This window comes from Lemur catta, chromosome 6, assembly GCF_020740605.2.
Source record: "Lemur catta isolate mLemCat1 chromosome 6, mLemCat1.pri, whole genome shotgun sequence".
NCBI lineage: Eukaryota > Metazoa > Chordata > Mammalia > Primates > Lemuridae > Lemur > Lemur catta.
The window spans coordinates 84,759,228-84,778,190 of NC_059133.1; the positions used below are offsets into that span (position 1 = coordinate 84,759,228).

The 18,963-nt window shown below is 36.6% G+C and overlaps 1 protein-coding gene across 1 annotated transcript in view; it reads left to right on the plus strand.

The window, feature by feature from the left end:
- The window catches only part of SLC15A5 (solute carrier family 15 member 5), an 86,935-nt gene that overhangs the window by 4,246 nt on the left and 63,726 nt on the right, over positions 1–18,963 (plus strand). Inside the window, exons 2-3 of the mRNA XM_045555259.1 lie at positions 305–527; positions 12,705–12,874. Of these exons, the coding sequence (XP_045411215.1) occupies positions 305–527; positions 12,705–12,874 (393 nt within the window). The remainder of the gene's footprint in view (positions 1–304; positions 528–12,704; positions 12,875–18,963) is intronic.

Sequence of the window (18,963 nt, forward strand, 5' to 3'; positions counted from 1 at the left end):
TGAATTGTTTTAACTTTGTTACAATGGGCACAACGATTTGCTTATACATTCTGAGAGAAAACATAGTTCAAGCTTAAGGGGGGAAAAAAAATCCCTAAAACGCTGGATTAGATAAGACACACATTGCAAGAAATTTTCACACTTAGAAAAATCAGCCTATCCTCCAAATTGCAATGATTAACGTAAATATTTTAATAAGACAATCACTTAATGATGCTACCGTCAGAGGGAAAACATTTATGATGTGATCTGGTGATTCAATCGGTCTATGCTATATTTATTCTTCCTTTTTCTCTACCTACAGGTACTGCTTTTTTATCTGTGGTGGCTTTTCCCTTGGGAGATTTCTGTCTGGGCACTTACCATGTGATTAACAACATCCCAAAAAAGGAACAGAACAGGCTGTTTTATGTAGCACTGCTGACCATCTGCCTCGGCACAGGAGGAATAAGAGCCATTGTTTGTCCACGGGGTGCTTACGGCCTTCAGGAGTGTAGCCCAAAGAAGCAAACATCATTTTTTAACTGGTAAGTAGCACTTGGTAGGAGGGAAAACAGGTCTATGACATTCCCCTCGCTTTTGGAATTTCTCACTGTTTGCTTCCTGGTCTCATTTTGATAGTCGTTGTTCAGTGTTTGTCACTGGCTGGGCTGGGTAAGTGAGGATGTGATGACATCTGTGACGATGATTCAGTCAGTAACCACGGTAGATTATGAGTCAGATACAGACCAGTACAGCTTACCAGCGCCTTCTGGAGACATGCTGATAAATTTACCCTCCCAGTAAAAAGATGCAAAGTGTTGCAACTTTTTTTTTTTTTTTTTTTTTTTTTTTTTTTTTTTTTTGAGACAGAGTCTCGCTCTGTTGCCCGGGCTAGAGTGAGTGCCGTGGCATCAGCCTAGCTCACAGCAACCTCAAACTCCTGGGCTCAAGCGATCCTCCTGCCTCAGCCTCCCGAGTAGCTGGGACTACAGGCATGCGCCACCATGTCCGGCTAATTTTCTTCTATGTATATTTTTAGCTGTCCAGATCATTTCTTTCTATTTTCAGTAGAGAAGGGGTCTCACTCTTGCTCAGTCTGTGCATCTTTCTGATGTTGAATAGAATATGGCTTTGCAACCAGCGAGGGCTGGGTAGAAGTCTCAATTCTGCCTCCCACAAGCCAACTGACCTTGATCGAGTCCTTTATTCTCTACTTCAGTTTATTTCTGACAGGGCATAATACTACTTCTCATGTATTATCAGAGGTAATAATATGTATGTTGTGGCAAAGAACTTGGCAAATAATTGGCAATCAAAAAGCAGTAGCCATTATTATTATTAGTTATATCTATATTGTAATAGACTAATTTGGCAGTAATTATTAATATAAATTTACAGTCCAATGCAGAGAGAAGATGGCAAAGATGAAAGAAGTATTTTACAGCATGTTAAAACATCGCTCAACACCTCTGTTTCTCATCCACTTTACCCCAATACCTGAAAGAGTTTATATCCCATGAAAACAAAACTGCCTTTCTGGGAATCTTCATCTCTCCCAGTGAGTTCTTAGACAATTTATCAGTTTGTGTGGGTTTTAAGGAACCAATTTCTATTACTAAATACAAATTCAAAAAAAATTGAAATCTAGATCTTAAGAGATAGCAGTAAGCATTTAGTATGAAATTTCTTTTTTGTTGTTGTTATTCATCAGTGGATATCAAATATATGTGAGATGCATTGTCTTTTGTTCCCTCTTTTCTATGAAATGGGTGGCCAACATTTTTCTAAAATATTCTGTCTTTCCATCAGTGTTTGCAATGGATAAAAGCAATGCACACATAGCATCAGACAAAAATGCTTAAAGAAAATTCATATTAAAAGCACTAAATGAAAATATTTTAAACTAAATATTAGCTAGGTATGTGAAGCTATTCCAGGCAATTTCTATTTTCTCTCCCTCTTTCTTTTGTTTTCTTTCTTTCTCTCTCTCGTTCTTTCTTTCTTTCTTCCTCTCTCTCTTTTATAAAACTCCAATTATATTAATATTACAAAGCACTCAGGCCTATTTTGGATTAAGTCCTAATATCAGGGAACAATGCAGTTTTACCAAAAGTGGAGACTCTTTACTTCCTTACAGCAAATTCTGCCTCCTTGACCTGCCCAAAGGAGAAAGAAAAATCCTTCTTTTTTATTCTATTCGGAGGTTTTAATCCTTAATTAGCAACATCATTTTGATTAAATAAGACTCTGGAGGATTAAGACTGGAGAGCAATCAGTTGTTCTGAAAGATAGCTCTGGAGAATTTATTGTACTGTGGTCTTAGTCATTCAGAGTTGTGTTTAATCAAAGTGACATTTCTCAGTGTTGATTACAAAGGAGACATTATATGAATGAAATATTTCCTTTGGGAAACAGAGGGGACTCCCAACGGGTTTGTGCTTTAGGGCTTTGCGAAGGGGGTTGGGGAATGGGGTAAAAATGGATTTCTGCAGCTGTGAGGAGCCAGGCCAAATTTAGGATGAACACCTTTAGGTTTTTGAAATTATTTTCCAATTTCATTAAAATCTCTGATAGTGTTTTAAAAATTTAAAGTTAAAGCATCTAGAAATGTATATAGAAAATCAGGGCGTTATTCTTCAATGTGAGAAAAGAGTATTTGGATGGTAAGTGCCTTGTAGGATCAATCTAGTTGTTTTAGCTTTATTTTTCAGGTTAAATACTAAACTACAGGATGACTTTTTATGAACATTCACTTAGCTTATTGCAGTTCATAGTAACGCATGCTAATTCTATTCCTGCACACACTGCAGGGGTTGGTGGCAGAATGGGCAGACACCCCACCAGGCAGCCCGATGGCTGGCAGAGTCCTGGCTCTGTCACTTAGGTGTTTTATGGCCTTTGGCAAGTTCCTTAACCTTTTAGGGCCCCAGATTCTTCATCCACAAAATGGAAATACCTTGGAGGGCTATTATATCGCTTATACACAAAGTATCCTAGCACATTATAGGTATTCAAGTTATGATAGCAATTATTATTGTTGTTGTTGTTAAATGATGAATAAGTCATCAGCAAAAACCATTGCCTAAATGCTGGGAAACGAGGTCATCCTTAAAATGGACAGATTATTAATTCATAATCTATTTCTCTAAGTCAAAATTGCCTCTAGAAATTACAAGCCTGGTTAATATAAGGAATTTCAGTAGCGCCTTTAAAAAATAACATACCGCTCGAATCTATAACCACTTGAAGTCTGCATTCAGTCCTATTTGCAGCACAGATGTCAGATGTTCATAGTTATGGGACCTTTAATGAGATGTGTCATTGCATCTATACCACCTAAAGCTTCCCAGTGATCATGTTAAGCAGCATAGACTGGAAGTCTCAAGCATTGAAAACACCACTTCCGAGAAAAGCTGCCAGACGTAGGTGAGAAAACCACTCGAAGCCAACATTACCATCTGGTACTGGATTTTCCTCAACTACGCACCTCATTGAAAAAATAAAGCTAAACTCCCTGAAATCAAGAAGCATCGTAATCTGCCAGCATCCTTGCGCCACGATCTCAGTCAGAACCTGGTTCTTTCAACATATTTCAAAATCTGAGGTAGACTATTAAGAATCACCGTGCTGGAGATCATGTAGGTAAATACACCTGTGCAGATTCTTTTCTGGAAGCAAAAAGAAGGTCTAATTCAGTCTGTTCATGATCACAGTTTTAAATTCTACCACAATTAATCTCAAATCTTGCTTCTGCATCTCTCTGCTTCTTTCACCTGACAATTTGCATCCTATCTACATATCACAGTCTGTTGCCAAGGGGTTACAAGAGTGAATTAAACACGATTAAAAGCCCAAACGGAATATTGGCAAAGTTATGGAAAAAGTCTGGAGATTGACTTATTCCAACCCAGGAATCTTGAATATCTGGTACTCAAGTTGACCCTGCATGATAGTTGTCTCATACTGAAATATTCCTATTTTAATACTTACTCAAATTTCATAGATCTTATCTTAGGGAAACACTAGAGGTAAAAACTTATTATCCCACAGCATTTTTCCAGAAGCTGTTTTAATATTAACCAGAGCACTGGGGACAGTGATTGTCAATCCTAGATACACATTAAAGCCACCTGAGGATTCTTTAAAAAAAATACTGATGCCTGGGCCCTGCTGCCAGACATTCTGACTATGTTGTTTCAGGGTGGGACCCGGAGACCAGGACTTTTTCTTTAAGCTGCCTAAGTAGTCCGAGTGGACAACCACTGCTTTAAAGCAGTATTGCTGATTTTAATAATTACGTCAGGGCCTTGTTAAAAATGTTTCCAAGGCTCCACCCCAAACCTCCCAGATTACAATTTCCTGTGGGGACAGGCAGGGGATACATATTTTTAACAAGTACTGTGTTAGTTTATTCGGGCTGCTATAATAAATTACAATAGATTGGGAGGCTTATAAATAGAGATTTATTTTTCACAGTTCTGAAGGCTGGAATTTTAAGATCAGGGTGCCAAATGTTTTTGGATTCTGGTGAGGCCTATTCCCTGTTGCAGACTGCTGGCTTGTTGCTGTGTCTTCACATAGTGCAAGGGGCAAAGGAGCTTTCTGGGGCCTCTTTTTATAAGGGAATTAACCCCATTCAGGAGGGTTCCACCCTCATTGAAAGACTTACCTCCTATTACTATCAACTTGGTGGTTAAGATTTCAATATATGAATTTGGAGGTGAGGGCACAAACATTCATATTATATCAAGTACCTCCTGCAATTCAGAAGATCAAACACTTTTTGGAAACAATTCCAGAGCCATAAGGAAGGGAGATTTCAAACTCAGTCTAGTGATATCTTTGAAAAGAAGTGGAACTAAACATTGATTGAACATACCCAATGTATGCCAGGCTGCTTTGGAAATTTTTGATGATTTATAGAAATTTTCACCATACTTAAAAATCTGCCCAATTGAGAATTTCTACAAAATCCTGAAAAGAGAGAGAAACAAAATACAGAACTACATATATTCTTCAATAGTAAAATAATAATTTATAAGGTATATTTCAGCCAACAAAATCAAGCAGTTCATGGAATAATCTTATTAATGCTAAAAATGTTCTCTGAGCTGCCTATTGAGGAGTAGCCACCTGTACATAGCTTTGAAAAAAATCACCAGACCTTCCAAAATTCTAATGCACAGGCTCTAGTGAAGTTTAATAAATGCTACCCTCTCACTCCAATAACAACAGGCAGCTCCTTCTTCATCTCTGCCAAAATGGTAAGCTTTCAGAAATACACTCAGAATTCCTCTCCAAACATACACAACTGTGGAAACCAAAGAATATTAAAGAGAAAAAAAAGGACAAGTTCCTTATGTTTATTGTTATTTATGTTGTCTCCTGCTGTTTCTTAAGCCCTGTCTGGTCTCTTTTAAGCTTGAAAGGTACATGAGTCAGGACTTATTTTCATCAGTAAACTCTAAGACATGTGGTGATTCAAAGATCCTAAATGCAAAAATAAGAAAACCATACAAAGAAACCACTTTAACAATTGAAGTGTTGACAAAAGAACAGGGAACAAGGAGAGAAAGGGATGAAAGCAGGTTACGAGAGGGAGAGAGGTAGAGCAGGAAAGAGGGTGAAGCAGTCCCCAACATTTCCTAATTAAAAGTATAACTTTTTTGGCCAGGCTCAGTGGCTTGCACCTGTAATCCTAGCACTCTGGGAGGCCGAGGCGGGAAGATCACTTGAGCTCAGGAGTTCGAGACCAGCCTGATCAAGAGCGAGACCCCCGTCTCTACCAAAAATAGAAAGAAATTATCTGGCCAACTAAAAATACATATAGAAAAAATTAGCCGGGCATGGTGGCACATGCCTGTAGTCCCAGCTACTCGGGAGGCTGAGGCAGTAGGATCGCTTAAGCCCAGGAGTTTGAGGTTGCTGTGAGCTAGGCTGACGCCACGGCACTCACTCTAGCCCGGGCAACAGAGCGAGACTCTGTCTCAAAAAAATAAATAAATAAATAAAAGTATAACTTTTTAAATCCTGCTGTCTAGTCACTAAAATCTTTCATTCAACCACCCTTTCTTTAACAGCAGTGCTGAAAAATAAATTTACAGATAAAAAGGAAGAACAATAAAATTTCTACTTGTTCCTTCATCTTCCAAATACATGGCTGCCAGAATATGCTAAAGGAAGCAACGATTGACAGCAGCAATCCACCATGAAATCAGAGCCCAAGTATTTCATTGACTCTTCTAAACAGTTCAGTTTTATTCCATTGAAGAGTCACAAATCCCCTGGTGAATTATCTCAATATTGCTCAACGCAGAATAAAACACTTTCTCTGGAGTCTTTAAATTGTCCACTAATGCTATGAAGACCTGAAACTTGCAAAGGTCCCTTCTTTGATACCTTCTCAGGTTAGGAAAGACCATTTTAAATCATTTCTCTTGAAATCATTGAAAATAAATGTGAAGCACGTCAACATTGGTGAGACATTGGTTTGTCTAAGAAATGACAAAATATTGAAGTAACTTTGAAATTTTTATGAAATAAAGTGAATATTTAAAATAGTTTCAAAAGGATTGCTGAGTTTTACAGCAACAAAAATTTTTTTTTCTTATTTGTATTCAATACTATAGAATCATAAAGACCAAAAAAAAATTACCACTTGTATATACTCCCAGTTATTTGCAGTTCCCAGTCTGTATTTAAAAGTAGACTAAAGAAACATATTTTTACTGCTGCTTTCAATTTTCCTTAATGACTGGTATTTGTTTTGCTTTAGTGCTTTGCTCTCTGACTTTCTGTGTGAGAGGTGCTTTATATATTCAATTTGCTAGTGAGCTATGAGATGAAAGGAGTCTTAATGGTGAGTTTGAAGACTGTGGATTTTTATTTCTTTTATTCTTTTACAGATGATACATATACAATTTCACTCTTAATTTTCTACGGCTTGTCCTGTCCATGGATCAACAGAGACATATATAAAACATGCCTATACTAGGTAATTCTTTCAGAAAATTACACAATCAAATAGATTGGGTGGCATTTGTTAAAAATACATTTAGTACTTATGTGAAATCTCTTCTTACACATAGATATTCCACACTATAATTCTTTAGGTTCTAACTATCTTTCACAAGATTTAAGTCTTGGAATAATTGTAATTTTCCTTGACCCTCTTTAGAGCAATTCAGTTGACATCACCGTGTGGTGTACTGAAGAGTCACACAGTGTCCTCTTGGATTTTCTCAACAATGCTTAACCTTTTTAAAAGGGTATCCTAAAGATTGAAAGAATTGTAATATTGCTTTTGGCTCCAGCTTCTCTCAGTTCCTACAGCCACAATTCCAGTGTACAGCTTGCAACAGCATGAAAGGATAACCGAGGCTGAGCCTAAGGAGTCTTTCCAGTTGTCCTAGAAAATTCTAACTTTGTACCTCACCTACATTGTGATAAATAAATTTCTGCTAGTGGATTACAGTAAATCGGATTGCTTAGAGTGGCCATGCTGGACATTATATTACTTTTCCAAGTCAATTATTGAGAGGTTTTAGTTCCGTTTTGTTTTTCTGTGTTGTGTTTGATTGATTTTTTATAAGAAATACCAGATTATTAATCCATTTGTTACTTCTCACGTATTATTGGGGACCCAATACTGTGCTATAGCTCATGGAGGTAAAGAAGTGGACATAAAGAATAAGGCGTTGCCATCAGGGAGCTTCACAGTCTATGAATGAAAAGCAAAACTGACAATAGTGAAATAATTAGAGAATGAATATTTGCTTTAGAAGTTCAGAAAAGAGAACGAGTTGAATATTCAAGAGACTATTGAATGAAGGAAAAGAGACTTGATATGGGACTTTGAAAGTGAGACAGGGCCAGCCAAGGGACATGAGAAGTTATAAGATGAGAATGAGTAGGTGTGTTTCTGGCACAGTGAGGAAACTAGCCTAATGTGACGTGTGTCTCCTTTCCAAATACATATTACGTATTTATCCACTTCTATTCCTTTCCTTTGCTACCACCCTGGTCCAGTTCCTGGTCCAGTTCCTTCTTAACTCTCAGGCAGATTACTACAATAGCTGTGATTTTTCTCCTTACTGTGCCCTGTTTACAATTCATTGATCTGACACAATAATCTCGTATTCTTTTTTCATCTAAAACCAGATCATTACGAGCCCCTTGCTCAATTCTCTTCAAATAGCTTCCCAATGTACTGAGAATAAAACCCAAACTTCTTACATGGACTTCAAGGCCCTAAATGATCTGGACCCCACTTACCTGCTTCATCTTCTCTTCCAATATTCTATCCCTTGCTCATCCAACTTCACTGCCCTTTTTGTTCCTGAAATCAGGATAGGAGAAAAATGAAGAATAATCACAACATTTGCTTAGTACCAGACAGCTACAGTCTGTGTTCTTGATTCACTTGTTACAGAAATCTTCTTTGGAGGGTGTGATGCCCATTTTTAAAATTAACCTGAATTCCAGAGAGTGTAAGATCACAGATTGTGAGATTATCAGAGTTGTAACTCAAACTCATGGTCTTTCGACCACCATTCCAAGGTGGTGGAGGACAATATTTATAATTAATGATATAAAAACATGATGAGAGAGATAAGTGAAAGTTAATTTCAAATGTTAAAGCCTGGATTAATAAGGAAATGATAGTGCCATGAAATCGGTAGCTGCAAAGCCTTGGAATGTTAAAAGGACATTTAGCCCAATTAGACCCTCCTTAGAGTATCTGCCAGGACGATGGCTTCTGCTCATGGCACTGAAACAACATAGCTATGTGAATTTGGATAAGTCATTTCAGTTTTCCAAGTCTTAATCTGAAGGATAGGGAGAAAAATTTTATGACCTTGGGTTAGGCAATAATTTCTGGGGAACAACCACCCCTAAAATATGACCTGTGAAATAATAAAATTGAAAGTTGGACTTCATCAAAGTTAAGAATTTCAGTTCTTCAGAAGACACTGTTGAAAGAAAGACAAGGTACAGACTGGAAGAAAATATTTGCAAATCTCATAATTGATAGAGAACTCATATCCAGAGTATATAAAGAACTCTTAAAACCCCACAATAAGAAAACACAGTTTGTTTTTAATGGGCAAAAGATTTGAACAGAAACTTTACCATAGACGACATACAGATCACAAATAAGCACATGAAAAGTTGCTCAACATCATTAGTAGGTAAATGTAAAATAAAACCAAAATGAGATACCAATACACATCTACTATGCCAAGTATTGGCCAAGACGGGGAAGGATTAGAACTCTCATACACATGAGGAGGTATTATAAAAGGTTGCAACTACTTAAAAATTATTTAGATATTTCTTAAAATGTTAAATATACATCTATCATATCATACAACCATTCCACTCCCTAGGTTTTCACCCAAGAGAAATGAATGTCTATGTCAATATAAGACTTATATTAATACATGAATATTCATAACAGCATTAGTTGGAATAGCTATATGCTGGAAAAGGTCTATCAACACATAAATGGATAAACAAATATTGGTATATATACATAATGAAATACTGCTTGCAAATAAAGAGGAATGAACTACTGATGGATAAATCTCAAAATAATTATGCTAAGTGAAAGAAACCAGACAAAAAGATATGAATAATTTGATTTATTTTTAAAAATCTAAGAACTACAAACCATAGTGACAGAAAAATGATCATGCTTGCCTGAAGATAGGAAAGGGGTCATGAGAAGGGCAGGAGGTTGGGATTACCAAGGGACATGAGGGAACTTTTAGAAGTAATGGACATGTTCATTAATGTGAATGTGGTGGTGATTCCATAGGTGCGTACATATTCAAAACTTATCAAATTGTACACTTCGAATACACACAGTTTATTGTATCTCAGTTATATCTCAATAAAGCTGTTAAAACAAACAAAAAAAGAGTAACAGAAATCAAGATAGTATGGTATTGGCATAAGGATAGATTAGTGGAACAGAATTGAGAGTCAGAAAACAGAACTATATTTGTATGGTCAATTGATTTTCAACAAAGGTGTCAAAAAAATCAATGAGGAAAAGATCATCTTCTCAATAAATTGTGGTAGAATAACTGAATATCCATATAGGAAAAAATTACCACTGACACCCTACTGAAAAATTGATTCAAATTGGATTATTGACCTAATATAAGATCTAAAACCATAAAACTGATAAAAAACATCATAGAGGAAAATAATTGCAACCTAAGTTTAAAAAGTATTCTTTATAGGACACAAAAAGTATGAACCCCAATAAAGAAAAAAAAATGATAAATTGTAATTTATTAAAATTAAAAATCTTTATCAAAAGATGTCATTGAGAAAATGAAAAGGCAAGCCACAGAATGTGAGAAAATATTTGTAGAACATATATCTGACAAAAGACATGCATCCAGAATACATGAAGACATGGAAAAATCAATAACAGGAAGACAAACTACCCAATATATTTTTTTAATGGAAGATTTCCAGTATGGTCAAGACAGAGTAGCCATTTCTTCCAAGTACCCCCCTCCCACATCTGAAAAGCCTGGACATGACACAACAAACAAACACTGAGAGACTCTGAAAGATGGAAAGAAGACAGACTGTGTCCAGGGACCTTGGAACTTGAAGGACAAAAATGAGTTTCCTGGTTTTCTTTTTGTTACCAGTGGAGCAGTGGAGAAGCCTGATACCTTAGAACCATCAACAGGAGGCACAGGGATGAGAGCTGGGGTGTGGCAGGGATCAGGAAGCTCCAAGAAAAGCCTGCTCCCTTTAGCCAAAGTACTAGGAAAATGTTAGTCTAACACAGGAGAAAATCCTTTCGACAATATCTGCTCTTCTGCAACCAAACTCTATGAAAAAACTAACTCCCCACCCCTACTCCCACACCCCGTTGGTCCCATTGTTTCAGCAGAGATGAGGAGGAATCTAATATTTTTCACACACACACAGACACACACACACCAGCAAATATAGGCAAGGACACTCTGATTACCAGCTTGAGTAGTATTAGTGGGACCAAGCGAGGAGCTTAACTTTCACTTTCTGCCCAGCGGAAACTGGCAGTGCTCTAATTTCACCCTCCTCGGTGGTGTCAGCTGGGCAAAGCAGGGAGCTGAGTCTCTACCTCCAGCCAGCAAGTCGTGGGGCTAGTCTTCAATTAATTAACAATCTAATTCCATATCCTCTATTCCTCTTTTCTCCTCCCCTCACTTTGTTGTACCCCACCCCCCTCTGTGCAAGGGAGGAAAAAATCCTGGTTACAATTCAACGCTCCACCTATTCCATTTTTGTACTCATGCATCCAAACAAGTCTGGAGAAAAATGCAAAATCATGCTGACTGTGTACACATTAAATACATGACCAGTAAAGTGTCTCCTTACCCATTGCCTAGCAAGTATACAAGATGCACTCAGTCTCCCTCCTTCTCTTTTAGATCACAAGTACTAACTAAGCCTTTTCTTCCACTTCTTAAACCTTCAATATCCCCTTTGCATAGCCACTTTTACCTGTTGAATTCACTTCTTCATTCACTTAGAAAAAAAAAGAAGGAAGCAAAGAAGGAAAGGAAGGAATAAATGAGAGAAGGAAGGAAGGGATTAATTAGAAGATGTGGCGGACATGCCATAGGATTACCCTCACTGATCACACTCTTGTATAGACCCAACCCCGGAGTGTGGGCACAATCTGTGACCTGAGTCTAACCAACAGAATATGGCAAAGATGATGGGACATCACTCCCCTGATTATGGTATACGGCAGAAGTGCAGGGCTTTTGCATAGGTAAGTAAGGTCCCTAATTAGTTGATTTTGAGTTAATCAAAGGAGAGATTATTGTGGATGAGTCTGATCTAATCAGGTAAGCCCTTTAAATTTTAGTAATAATTTAAGTGTAATAAAATGTAAATCTGTTAGTGTTTGCAGCACTGAAACATTTATTAGAACACATATATGTAAGCTGCATATGTAAATGAGTAAATTTTACCATATTTAAGTTTACTCACTATTTTTTTTTTTTAGTTAATGTTAAGACCCCTCCTTTGCAATAGGATTCTAATAGCAGAATTGAGACTCAATAAAAGGTTGAGAGGCAGAGTTTACTTTCCCAGAACTTGCAATCCAGACTACTGGGGTAGGTATCTATTTGTGATACTAATCATTAAGAAGAGAAACCAAAGGTTTTATTCAGATGTCACTCATTTCTTTGATTTAATCCCTACTCTAGGTGTAACCCAAGTATTCCTGAGTTTTCTGTGTTTTCCTGTACTTTGAAAACTGGAATATATGAGACGATTCAACTCTTTAGCTATTTAACCATTTCCAGGTTTAATATTAAGGGCATTTGAATGACCAGGTATTGTCTATGTCTTCATAGCACCACCACAAGAGAGTTGAGCAGTTGCTGCAGAGACCCTACAGCCTGCAAAGCCTAAAATATTTACTATCAGGCCCTTTACAAAAAAAGTTTGTCAACCTCTGATTTAGAAAAAAGAGAGCACACTCTTTCTACATCTATTCTAAACAGGAATGAAACGAAGACATGGCTGATATGTGTACATTTATTAAGAAATCTAGTAAACAATATTTGCAAAATCTGTTTCAGGTTACATGCCCCCATTTCATACCTTACATTTGAATAAAAGCATTAAAATTAGCAATCCTTATTTAAAGTAACACAATGACATTTTTATTGTTGTCTGCCTGTATACCCCAGGTTTTATTGGCTCATGAACCTAAATGCAGCCGTCGTCTTTCTGGGAATATCTTACGTCCAGCACTTGGGGGCCTGGGCCCTTGTTTTACTTATTCCTTTTATGTCTGCACTTATGGCTCTGATAACTCTTCATATGATGTACTATAACCTGACTTATCAGCCAGAAAAATGTAAGTAAATTGTACTTTACATTAATTTTTTTGTTGTTATTGATTTCTTGACATACCTCCTTCCTCTTACATCCATCCGCTATAACTTCCCTTTCAACTCACAGAATTTGGAGATTCTGCCCATTATTACCCTTGATAGCAACAGAATCTGCAAGAATATCCATATTCTCTATCTTCTTTTATTTTTCTCTGTTGAAAAAGTTTTAGTAGTGGAATATGTCAAGCATAAACAAAAGTAAAAAGAAAAAATAGCATATGAACCTCACCTATGTAGCTCTTGGCTTCAGCAATTCTCAGCTCATCTTCACTTACTTTTTCTCCATCCCATCCTGGTAATTTTGAAGCCAAAACTAAGTATTATTGCATTTCATGAGTGTATTTAGTTATATGTATTTATATATAAATATATATTTTATTATATATTATGTGAGTTTATATATGCATAAAAATATCTTTTGAAAAACATAATCACAATGTCATTATCACTCACGTGTTTGTGGAGGGAGAGAATTTCTTAACACCATTAAATATCTGGTCAATGTTAAAATCTCCCTGATTGTTTTCAATTTTTGTTTATTTTGTTTTATTTTATAGTTTGTTCCAATCAAATCCAAATAAAGCTTATATATTCCAAATGCTAGATATAGCCAGTGGTCTCCAACCTTTTTGGCACCAGGGACCAGTTTCATGGAAGACAATTTTTCCAAGGGTGGAGGGAGGGAGGCGGAGCTCAGGTGGTGATGCCAGCGATGGGGAGTGGCTGTAAATACATAGGAAGCTTTGCTCACTTGCCTGCCATTCACCTCCTGATGTGCACCCTACCCTTTCCTAAGTTCCATGGAAGCATGGAAGACAATTTTTCCATGGATGGTGGAGGGGTGGGCGGCAGAGCTCTGCAGCCTGTTCCCTAATAGGCCACAGATCGGTACTGGCCGGCCGTCGGGGGGTTGGGGACCACAGCCTTAAGCCATATATATTCCCCATGCCTCTCTATTCTCTCTGTTCAATTTATTATTTTTTTAAAGAAATCTGAACATTTTATAGAGCATTTCACACAGTCTAGATTTTGCTGATTGCATTCACATAGTGCCATGGAACAAAGTTTTCCCTTCTATATTTTAATAGACCTTGATCAGATTCAGACTTTTTTTTTTTTGGCAAAATTTCTACATAGATGGCATTCTGTACTTCAATCAAGAGGCATAATGCCTTTGTTTCGCAGTGTTAACATCCACTGATGATTTTTGCCTAAATCAACTACTCTATTGGGGGTTGCAAGGTATTGATATTCTACATTTCTTGCTCTTTTATTAGCTGAAAAAATTCTATGAAGAGAAGTAACTCCTCATCAAATATTTAGAGTTATAGCTTATGTAAGAAAAAGAAGATAAATATTTCTTTCCCTCTATCTATAGATTTTCAAATCAGTGAGTTGAAACTTCAACATCCTGCAAAGGTGACCTATTAGGGTTTATTTTTTAAACTATTGTGAATTCATGGACTTAAACCTTTTGACATGTTTCAATCTACTATAGTTAGTAATGGCCAAACCTTTCCATACTTGGACAGTGAGGTCCTGTTCATGCTGGTGCCTGAGCCCTTTGGACAAATTTCTTGCTGTCTTTACTTCCTTGATTTTTTATGGATTATTCTTCCACTTCTTTAATAAGAGCAAATATCAAAATATGTGTATACATATATGTATGTATATTTTTCTTCCTTCTGATATAATCAGTAACATATTATTCACACTTTTCTCATCTATGTTTTTCATTTGATATTGCCCTGGTATTACTTTACAATCCTATATTAAAAAAATTTCCTCATTCCTTTTTATAGCTGTATAGTACTTCATTGTGTGATGAACCGTTGTTTATTTTACCAGTCCTATATGGATAGATATTTGGGTTGTTTCTTTACATTTGCTGTGTTAAGTAGGTTCTAAAAAATAGCCTACTTCTCTTTGAATTTTTTTTTTTTTTTTGCCAGTATATCTTTAGGATAGATTTCTAGAAGTAGGATTGCTAAATCAAAAAGTAAGTCCATATATAATTTTGTTATATCTTACCAAATTTCTTTCTAATTTTAGCTATTTTAAGGCTTCTCTCTTTTTCTCTTAGTCTAGATAAGGGTTTGTCAATTTTGTTGATCTTTTCAAAAAACAAACACTTGGATTCATTGAGTTATACCACTATTTTGCGTTTCTACCAAAAATATATGAGAATGCCTATTTCCTCACCTTCTCTCCAACAAAGTATTGTCACACTTTGGGATTTTTGCCAATTTGAAGGTGGAAAATGGTATCTAACTGTAGTTTTATTTTATATTTCTCTTATTTTGAGAGAAGTTGAGTATCTTTTCATTCCTTTAGACTAATTTGTATTTCTCCTTTCTATTGTTTTTCTATTCTCTGTTTTATCTCTGCTCTAATCTTTATTATTTCCTTTCTTCTTCTGACTGTGAGTTTAATATGTTCTCTTTCGGCCGGGCGCGGTGGCTCACGCCTGTAATCCTAGCTCTGGGAGGCCGAGGCAGGTGGATCACTCGAGGTCAGGAGTTCGAGACCAGCCTGAGCAAGAGTGAGACCCCGTCTCTACTAAAAATAGAAAGAAATTATCTGGCCAACTAAAAATATATATACAAAAAAATTAGCCGGGCATGGTGGCTCATGCCTGTAGTCCCAGCTACTCGGGAGGCTGAGGCAGTAGGATCGCTTAAGCCCAGGAGTTTGAGGTTGCTGTGAGCTAGGCTGATGCCACGGCACTCACTCTAGCCCGGGTAACAAAGTGAGACTCTGTCTCAAAAAAAAAAAAAAAAAAAAAAAATATGTTCTCTTTCTCTAGTTCCTTGAAGTATAATGTTATGCTATTGATTTGCTATCTTCTGATTTCTTCTTTGACTGGTTGGTTGTTAAGAGTATGTTGTTTTGTGGTCTCTTTCTTGCCAATTATTAGAAGACCTTTCTATTTGGGGGATATTAACCCTTTGTCTGTGATAAAAGTTGCAAATATTATCCATCATTTGTCGTATATCTTTTTAATTTATTTCTTGTGTTATTTCTATGCATAAGTTTTTTTAACATTTGTTCATTTTTTCCTTTGTTGGGGTTTATGTTTGTAATAAAATTTATCAATCTTCTCTCTTATTGCTTCTAGATTTTGAGTTATTGTGGAAAAAAATTTTACTCACTTTCGGATTATAAAAGAATTCATTCAAATTTTCTTTTTGTAGTAATATTATTTCCTTTTTGCTCTACATCTCTGATCCACTTAGAAATTATATCAGAATAGGTTTTAAAAATAAACCCAATTGCATCTTTTTTCCCACACTACTATCCAGTTATCCCAGCCTTGCTCATCAAAAAGTCCATGTTTTTCCTACTGATTTGACACCATCTTTATTTTATGGTTTTGCTTGCATTTCTGGAGTTTCCATTTTGTTCCATTGTTCTATCTGTTCATGTTGTTTACCTCTGATTTTAATTTCTAACATGTTTCCCTTTTCTGACTTCCCCTATCTCAACTAGTTATCTGTACAACTACTACCAGTAACAATGCACTGAGTTGTATTTTTAAAAATGAAGCACTTTTGCCAATGTTATTTTATTTTTTCCACATACCTGTAAAGTAATGGGAAGGGCACCCTTATATCTTTTTGCAGACTAGACTTTGTAAACTTTCCCTCTGCTTCTGCAGCACCTGAGTGTCTCTTTACCACTTGATTTACCACATATGTTGAAATTACTAATATCTATTTATGAATACAATTAGAAATTCCTGTGTCTTATCAAAGCTTGGAATATGGTAAATGCTCAGTGTTTGTTATTTTTATTTTTTTATTTTATTTTATTTTATTTTATTTTTTGAAGACCGAGTCTAGCTCTGTTGCCTGGGCTAGAGTGCTGTGGCATCAGCCTAGCTCACAGCAACCTCAAACTCCTGGGCTCAAGCAGTCCTCCTGCCTCAGCCTCCTGAGTAGCTGGGACTACAGGCATGTGCCACCATGCCCGGCTAATTTTTTTCTATATATTTTTAGGTGGCCAACCAATTTCTTTCTTTTCTTTTTTTTTTCAGTGGAGACAGGGTCTGGTTCTTGCTCAGGCTGGTCTTGAACTCCTGACCTCTAACGATCCTCCGGCCTCGGCCTCCCAGAGTGCTAGGATTACAGGCGTGAGCCACTGCACCCGGCCCTGTTTGTTATTTTTAAACCAAGTGTAGAAACTGAGACATAGTTTAATTAAATGACTTGCCTGAGACCTCACAGAACATAACTGAAATGGAGCAAGAACCCAAGCCTTATTTTTTTCAGCCTGGAGCTCATTTTACTGCACCACGTACTGAGGCAGTGAAAATACCATCCACAGAAGCTCCTGCCCCTGTTTCTCAGAGCTCTGTGGTCTGCGGGCCACAGCTTAGCAGTATGTGTCCTCCGGTCATTTATACAGTGGGGGAAATATGCAAAAAGTTGTCTCTGTCAGTCCCAAATAGCAACAAAGAGGAAACGCAGAGTATATGCTTTTTGTTGAAAAATTGCTTTGGCATTTTCTAGAGTGTCTAATTATCAAGTAATGGGTTTTTGTGAATACACACATATGTGTATATACATACGTATTATTGTTAGATTCAGATTTTCTAAATAACTATTCAGCATCCATGCATTTGCTTCCCAATCTCCTATTTGAAAATATATTCGTCTGAATAAAGAAATACAATTCTTTTTCAAGTGATACAGATCTATATAACCAACTCTGTTTACTGCCATCCTATTGTCGTCCACATAGTACATTTTTAACGTGTGATAAGGTAACCTTTTTGGGGGACATTAACAGGACAAAACTTTATCAGCTACCAGTATAGTTAGCATAGAAAATGTTTACCAGTGGCTTACTTTACACAAGGCTCTGTAAAATGAATATTTGGAGGCTGTTTTTTGTTTGCTTTGTTTTGTTTACTATTTCTCAGTTATAAGATCACCCAGCTATGATGAAGTAAAACTCTTTCTTCCCTCTAGCAAAGTATATAATCCTTATTTTGGCTCCTTCTTCTCTGATGACTAAATTGGAAATTTCTCAAAGCTGTAATTCAAAGCCATAGGTGACCTTAAAGAAATGATTTTTTATATGCTACCTTTTATTTTAAGGTAACTTTTCAAATGTGGACCATGCATTCCATTATGTTTAGCTGTCAAGCACGGCCTTCATTTGCATTTCTTCCCACTGCTATAATTTTGAGAACTGGCAGGTGACCAAAGAAGAAAAAATGTGCATCTACCATCTAGAGTGCAATGTAGGCTTTTTTTTTATTATAATTAAGTAGCATAGATATTCATGATTAGATCAAGGTCAGAAGAGTAGAACATCAGAGCCAAGGACTTAAAGGTACAAAGAATAGGAAAATTGCTTTCTGAAAGTTTTTTTTAAGTAGTAATAACTACAATATTTAAGTTTTACAATAAAACATTTAAAATAGCTCATCTGTTTTATTTTAAAATGTGCACGCCTGGTGTGTTCACTATGAACATTTAAACCAGAGCTTGAAGTCTCAGTTGAATTTTTCATTTCAGTTTTTTTTTTTTTTTCAACTTCCCATTTCTGCTCCTGGTGCAGAAAAGCAATTCAAGAATTATAATGATAATGGATTTTTTTTTAAGGCTGAGTCTACATGACACTCAAAAGTATTAGTATAGAAAGCATGTGCTTTCTATTAAAGTCCAATGGATTAATCCAAGAAGGTTGTGTGATGTTCAGATGCAGATGTTTTCAACAGGATATCCATCCTAACGTTCAGTGGTAATAGCTGTGGTTTCTTGGGGCAACTGCCACTCCCCTTGTGCAGACAGATTACTGTAGAGTTTCTTTTCTTCCGCTCTATAACTGGCTTATTGGCTGCCTCTCAGTCCAGCTGATTATTTTAGGTTTACTACTTCCCTACTTTCCTTCTCTCTTCTAATTCATCTAGCACATCATCTACCTCTTCTCAGTCTCCTTGACTAACCTTTTTCCTGTGATAATTTCCAAACTGATACGGAACTCTAGGATTTATTCCAGAGACCGTGAATCGTCTCTACCCACCCTCTTTCCTTAAGTAATC